At 34.0% G+C, this 7,642-nt stretch overlaps 1 protein-coding gene across 1 annotated transcript; it reads right to left on the reverse strand.

Moving 5' to 3' along the window:
* Positions 1-627: 627 nt before the first annotated feature.
* Positions 628-7,642, reverse strand: LOC134282319 (uncharacterized). Its single transcript, XM_062764723.1, has 6 exons — positions 7,554-7,642; positions 7,051-7,107; positions 6,849-6,920; positions 2,621-2,722; positions 871-992; positions 628-765 (listed from the first exon to the last, which is right to left on the reverse strand). Exons 1-6 carry the CDS (start codon positions 7,558-7,560, stop codon positions 661-663), a joined length of 465 nt encoding a protein of 154 aa, XP_062620707.1. The 5' UTR covers positions 7,561-7,642; the 3' UTR covers positions 628-660.

A 7,642-nucleotide genomic window follows, 5' to 3' on the forward strand; every position in this document is an offset into this window, starting at 1 on the left:
TGTGAAATACTTAAGTAATGCAATCCCATATACAGTTTTAGTCTGATTATAGACATGTACAATGTGGCATGGAAGTATTGTACACTGAGATACATGATAATTATTCTGTTTATTGCTGTTGCGAAGTTTCAAGTCCCAACTGCCACTTTTCTTTGTTTAAACTACAAACCAGTAGAGCTACAGTCTCGACAGAGACTTCTGGGTTTTTTTAAAACGGGCCTATCGATGAGAAATAAAGTACGTTTACTATTTGTAATTTTATCTCTAACAAAGACTAGAAATGTAAATACAAATTATTTTTTTTTTCTCAATCGGACAAGTGAGCTTTCGGACTAGTGGGCTTTCGGAATAGTGAACCTTCGGACTAGTGGGCAAACCCCTATTAAAGTTTATAAAATGCATTTCAACAAGTATTGCCTGTCCTTGATGATTCTTCGTGAAGCGACTTTGAGAAAGTCAGTTTTAATATTACTGAGCATATTAAGATGAACAGACTGATAACAAACCTGCCAGAAAAATCACGCGCACATAGGACGAGCGAAAATATTTTGCTGCGGAGAAAATCCTCAGGTAAACTTAAAATTAAGTGGCCTTCTATTAAAAGATCTGAACCAGGACATTGTGACTTAAAAAAAAATATTTTATTTTTGGCGAATGTGATTACATTGTCTCATATCCTAAAATACTGTGTATACACGATTCGTCATTACAGCAAAATATTTCTGCGTCTGGAATGCGCTGCTTCATCAGTGAACAGTCTACTTTCTGTAAGGAAAATTGAGTAATTCTTTAAAAAAAATGAATTTAATTTGCAGAGTATTACGGCAAGCGTTGTTATTCAAAGAACAACGTCCTCTCAGAAATACTTACATCTGCACAATGAGTTGAGAATGGGAATCCTGTTACCTGTCGCACTAAGCAGCTCTCTGTCGTTTGGCAATAGTTTGACCAAACGCAATTAAGATTACTGTCACAGGTAGGGCAACCGACACCTAAGTTAAAACCAGAAGTCTCTGTCGAGACTGAAGCTCTCCTGGTTTGTACTTATAGCAAAGGAAGAGAAAAGTACTTAAGCAGTTGGGAATTGAATCTTTACAATAAATGGAATAATGATCCTTGATAAAGTCTCTTTATCTTCTTTGTGAAGTCTACTTGTGTGCCAAGTTATATTGAAATCAGACCAAAACTGGAGGAGGAGGAGCATTTTGAAACAATTTTACAGAAATTTCTTTTTTTAGTAACCACCGCAACACCGTTCATCGAAATCAAAAACCGATATATAGAATTATGTATCTTAGTGTAGTCTACTTGTGTGCCAAGTTATATTGAAATCAGACCAAAACTGTAGGAGAGGTAGCATTTTGAAAGAATTTCACAGAAATTTCTATTTTTAGTAACCACGGCAACACCGTTTATCGAAATCAAAAACCGATAACTAGAATTATGTATCTTAGTGTTGTCTACTTGTTTGCCAAGTTATATTGAAATCAGACCAAAACTGTAGGAGGAGTAGCATTTTGAAACAATTTCACAGAAATTTCTATTTTTAGTAACCATGGCAACACCGTTTATTGAAATCAAAAACCAATAAACAGAATTATGTAACTTAGTGTAGTCTACTTGTGTGCCAACTTATATTGAAATTAGACTATAACTGTAGGAGGAGTAGCATTTTGAAAAATTGTTTACAGACAGACGGACAGACAGACAGACAGACGGAATGACGCCGGACGCATTACTATCGCATAAGCTCTTCTGGTCTCTGACCAGTAGAGCTAACAAGGAAAATACCATTAAAAGACAACTTAAATTAGTCAAAGGGTTCGTAAAGCGCACTGATGATGATTAAAAAAGCTGAATATATTTATGAACAAGAAAACATTGATGTAACCATCAATGTCGCCCGTGAAATAAATAAAGTAAACAATGGAAATGAGTCTTGATCATCAAACCGCTGCGATATGTGTGTAAAAGGCATGCGTCTAAATGATGGAGACGATAGTCTAGAATATTTTGAAAACTTATAGTCGGATAAATATCGAACAAAAACGATACCCTAATAAACTTGATCAGTTCCTCAAGTATAGGTTGGCTGCATAAAATATCAAATGCAACCAGACATATGCATCATCTATTTTCAAAAATGTAAACAGGAACTGTGTAAAGTTCGTTTTATGCGAAAAGTAAAATTCGATGTTCTAAAAAAATAAAGGGACCCGTCCTTTTTTGGGATAGTAAATGATAAGCAACTTTATATATTAAATATGAAAAACTTATATATTTTTAAAGATTCAATTTATGGAAGTAAATATATTGTGCATCTCGTAATTTATAAAGGGAAAGAACATTCTGATTAAAAATCTTATTAATGTTTAGAAAACCTTTAATTCTGAATAATTTCTCCCACCTCAATCCCCATAAACCAACACTTAAACTTATATGTATAGAGCAGCCTGGTCCTCCGGACTGCAATAATGTTAAATGCATGAATTTCTTATATAAACGACATGTTACGTTTAATAATTACTTAAACAAGTTAATTTGAACAAAAACCTTGGAGAAACAAAAAAGTTTGATATCGATTTTGTCTAGAATTTACACGAAGCACTTCCAAACTGACCTTTAGGTGTCGTATTTTGTGTGGTGTGCTGGGTTGTGGTTGTGGCCGCCGTTGTTGAAGGTGTGTGGTCGGGATGTGGTACACGACGCACTCCCATTGTACCTGAAGTAGTTTTAATATACTCCATCATTCAGAAGAACAAGCTAGTCATTCACATTGAAGTTATTCTTGCAAATACAATCTCTCATTCAAGTTAAATGCTGACTTATGTTATTTTACCACTTGTTGTGCCATTATTGGTAGGGGGTTCAGGTATAAATTTTCGGTGAAATATTTTCAATTAAATATATTCTAGGACAAACATGGAGACATTAAGAAATATAAAAAACTTTACTTGGTGAAAAAATTCCAAGTAGAACAGAATTATGAAAAAATCAATGTTTTCAGTACTGCTATTTTATGTAAGGAAATTTCTATACATACGAGTATTAAATGATGGCACATAAAAGGAAGAAAAATCCGTTAAATCTAGGTATTTTTTAAAGGATAGAGTCTAATTTTATCTAAAAGTAGGGCAAACTATATATTTTCGGAAAGGTCTATGCAAGCCCTAATTTTCTGTTTCCATGTCAGCTAAAAAATATCCAAGATGGCGGTAAAATATCCAATATGGCCGCCAATAGTAAAAATGACCGATACAGTCTTATTGAACACATACTTTCAAAATCAGGTGAGTTAAGAATAAATAATGAAATTTTATGAATTATTTTCAATTTATTACTTTTAAAAGATTTATTAAAATAAGGATCGTAATAAAATATGGTCACTAAAAGTTAGCAAAGAAGAAAGATTTCAATATTATGAAAATGGCAAAAAAAAAAAAGGAAAAAAGAATTTACTACAATTAATTCACAACTTTATTTTTAAATTTACATAGATCTTTAAAACATATCAAATTTTCGGTTTCAATCAATAATTGTGTATTTTATCCATGCTTCCTGGACAAGTTGAGTGTTAAGTTTCTCTCAGACTTCTGCTACTACCGGCCGCGGGCGGGCACATTATCATGATATGGAATGATTTATAGCATTTTCCTGAAGTCTAACTGTATATACTCACAGAAAAAAATTAACCACAAAGTATCATGTGCACAAACAAAATTATAAATATTTTATAGTTATAAAGTTAAAGTTTTATCACATTTGAACTTCGGGTTATTCATTTATTATACAGACAGTATTTCAGAATTCAGAGGAAATCCAGGCTGCAGAATCAAAGTTGTACATTTATATCAGGGATCGTTAACTAGCATATATAGGCCCCTGTATATGTTATGTAGTAGGAAATGACCATAGTTTTCAAATTCATAGACTATATTCCAATAAGTCTAAAATGATTTAATCTCACATTTTCTATTTCACTTGTGGTTTTACGATATAAAAGTGTGCATGAATTTAAAGGCACTTAGAAACTGTTCAAAAGTTGCGTCGGGTTGACGTCTTTTGAATGAAATCCGGGTGAATTATTTTCTGAAGTGATCACAGAACCACAATTATCTGATAGGAAATTTTCTCAGCTTTCTAATAGTGTATGTTGCATAAAAATATTTTGATTACTTACCGTAGTAAAATTGACCTCTTTCCTTTGAAACGGAAATACATAAACTTCTGCACATTGCATCAAGGTGCAACAATAACAATGTTAATCTTCAAAATGTAAGCTTTCCTGTGATATGTCAATGTCGTTAATTCCTTAAAAATCGTCTCCCGGAAAGCCAATCAAAATGACGCTATTTTCGCGGAGACAAAATTACAGTGCCATGCATCAAAAGGGAAACCCCGTATCCAATTTTAGCACAACTTCGACCCGGTTAATTTTCAACACAGACTTATTAGAATGACATAACACACGCATCATACGAAAGTTCAAACAAAGAAGAAACAAGAGGCCCATGGGCCTTATAGGTCACCTGAGCATTATGCAACAACTTTCCAGCGATTTAATTTGATTAATGTTTTAAAAAAATGGCATTCACAATTTTGAAAGAGGCACCATTTGATCATCATAACAATACACTTAGCAGTTGCTTAGTTTGTTTACTTAATACCCATAGGCAGGGTGTGGGAACAAAAATGCATTTCAAGTAATCAGTAATATTCAGCAATAATCAGTAATGCCCCATTCACACATGAACCCCTGACCCTTAGGCCTAGATCCACACATTGCACAATTTTTGAAAAGGCACCCTTGCTTTTCAAAAATATTTGATTAATACCAAGGAGCAGATTAACAATTCATCCAGTTTCAGTATATAGGTAGGACATGGTACCCCTGACCCTGGGGCCTTGACATTCACAATTCTGGAAGATTAGGGTCCTTGCTCATCATAACTACAAAGGTAGTTCATCTGCTTAATACCCAAGAGCAGAGAAGAAAATGTTCAAAGATTTAATATATTTTCACTATATAATCAATAGAGCCCCACCCTATCACTAGCACCCCTGACCCTGGGGTCATAAATTTCACAATTTTGGGAGAGGCACTCTTGCTCATCATACTTATGCACTTGTTTAGTTTATTTAATACTCAGGAGCAGAGAAGAAGATTTTCAAAGAATTCATAAATTTTCACTATGTGTGTAAAAGGCACCCTAGCACTAGAACCCCTGACCCTGGGCTATAAAATTCACAATTTTGGTAGAGGCACTCTTGCTCATCAAAACTATGCACTTAGTTAGTTTATTTAATACCCAGGAGCTTTTCAAAGAAATAATGCATTTTCACCATATACTTATTTAGCCCCACCCTAGCACTAGAACCCCAGTTGGCTGTCATAAATTTCATAATTTTGGTAGAGGCACTCTTGCTCATCATAACTATGCACTTAGTTAGTTTATTTTACCCAGGAAAAAGAAGATTTTCAAAGAATTCATGAATTTTACTATATAATCTATAGAGCCCCGCCCTAGCAAAGAACCCCTTACCCCGGGGCCATAAAATTCACAATTTTTAGAGGCACTGTTCTCATCATAACTATGCACTTAGTTAGTTTATTTAATACCCAGGAGCAGAGTAAATTTTCAAAGAAATAATGCATTTTCACTTTATATATTAAGCCCCACCCTAGCAAAACCCCTATGTATTTTTAAATTTCACAATTTTGGTAGAGGCACTATATTGCTGCATCATAACTATGCACTTAATTAGTTTATTTAATACTCAGGAGCAGAGAAGAAGATTATTTAAGAATTCAAAAATTTTTATATAATCTATAGAGCCCCGCCCTAACACTATAACCCCTGACCCTAGGGCCATAAAATTCACAATTTTGAAAGAACTCTTGTTCATCATAACTATGCACTTAGTTAGTTTTTTAATACCCAGGAGCAGAGAAGAAGATTTTCAAAGAAATAATGCATTTTCACTATATCTTATATACCCTAGCACTAGAACCCCTGACCCTGGGGCCATAAATTTCACAATTTTGGTAGAGGACTCAATGCTGATTACAATCATGCAAACAGTTTAACTGCTTGATGTCCAGGAGTAAAGAAGAAGATTTTTAAAGATTCCATTAATTTTAGTGGTTTTTGCCCCACCCCCCAGGCCCCAGGGGGGCAGGGACCATGAAATTCACAATTTTTGTTCCCCTTCACCCATAGATGCTTTGTACCAAATTTGGTTGAAATTGGTTCAGTGGTTGCAGAGAAGAAGCTGAAAATGTTCAAATGTGTAACGGACGACGCACGACGCACGACGACGGACTGAAAACGGATAGTTTTAATAGGTCACCTGAGTTTACTCAGGTGAAAAAAATCGTTATATTTAATTTCTACATAAATATGAATAATAATGCAAAAAAGACGTTTATAAACACCGATAAATTGCGTGTAAATAGCACAACTACACAGGTAAGTCGGGTTACCTGAACCCCCTATTATTGGCACACTGAATTGAAAACGAATTTTTCCGATCATAACAAGGAGCACATGAAGGTTGTGACCAGTTGGCATGTGATGCTCACTCCTCCATGACACCTGCTCCCACCTCTTGAAGTTTAAGAAGTCCTTGTTTGCGCTGCTTTAAAGTTTGTATTGACTTATTAACTAAAATACTGTTCGTTAACTTCACCTCACTAATTTTTTTTATATATAATGTGAATAATAATATTCTAGAGGTATCATTCATTGAAGATCGTATCTTTTAATTGAAGAATCTTTACAGATACTCAGAACTAAGCAGGGAAAATAAAGTGAAGAAGAAATTTGCTAATTGATTAAAAGACTTACTTTCCATTACGAAAGCGAGGTATTCCTTGCATTGCTGACAACTGAAGTCTACACGCTTCATCATTCGTCCAACTGTGTTTCAGTAAAAAGTTAATTACAAGTTATCAGATATTTATACAGTTCAAATGAAAGTTTTAAAAAACTTAGTAAATTTGAAATCATTCTGATTTTGAACCTAAATATATAAAAATATTAACTTAACTGTTTGGAATCCATCTCATTCCACCAACAAATGCTTCCAAATTGTCAGAACGAAATCCTATTTCATGAATATGAAAAATAACGCATATAACATTATTTAACTCAAAAAATATTTTATAACAACGAACTTGGCTACTTATTACAATGAGGGGGAAGTTTGTCACTCAAGTATCTTTAAGAATGAAGTTGTCAAAATATTTTCTTTTCTTTATCTTCATATGACATTATAAGTTAAGATACTAACTATATTACAAAATTTACAACGTACGCGGTCTAAGTACAATCATGTTTCATATTCATTGCAAACGTCGTTGTTATCGTCTGGGGGAATAATATTACAGGTGAAAGGAAAAGCAAGGATCAATTAAGGTCCAGGGTAATTTTGACACCTATTTCTGACCCTGGAGTAACATTTTTCTTCGATGTGAAGGAATGCAGAATAACAGTTTGCCTGGTGTCCAAGGGTTCGTAACATTTAATACTTATATAAGATTTTAAATTTACCTGGCATGCAGCATAGCCGCTTAGGGGCATTGATGTGTGCAACTATATACTCATAAAGAGTTTGCAAAGCTGAAATATTGATAAAATGA

The sequence above is a fragment of the Saccostrea cucullata genome, unplaced genomic scaffold (assembly GCF_032062105.1).
Source record: "Saccostrea cucullata isolate Sc308-1 unplaced genomic scaffold, CSIRO_AGI_Scuc_v1 ctg1739, whole genome shotgun sequence".
In the NCBI taxonomy this organism is placed as follows: domain Eukaryota; kingdom Metazoa; phylum Mollusca; class Bivalvia; order Ostreida; family Ostreidae; genus Saccostrea; species Saccostrea cuccullata.

Bases quoted from the DNA above. Each gene is read 5' to 3' on its own strand.
- LOC134282319 (XM_062764723.1), bottom strand. The intron at 2,723-6,848 runs GTAAGTCTTTTA...AAACTACTTCAG, and splicing joins CCTCGCTTTCGTAATGGAAA to GTACAATGGGAGTGCGTCGT. The intron at 766-870 runs GTAAGTATTTCT...TTTTCCTTACAG, and splicing joins TCTCAACTCATTGTGCAGAT to AAAGTAGACTGTTCACTGAT.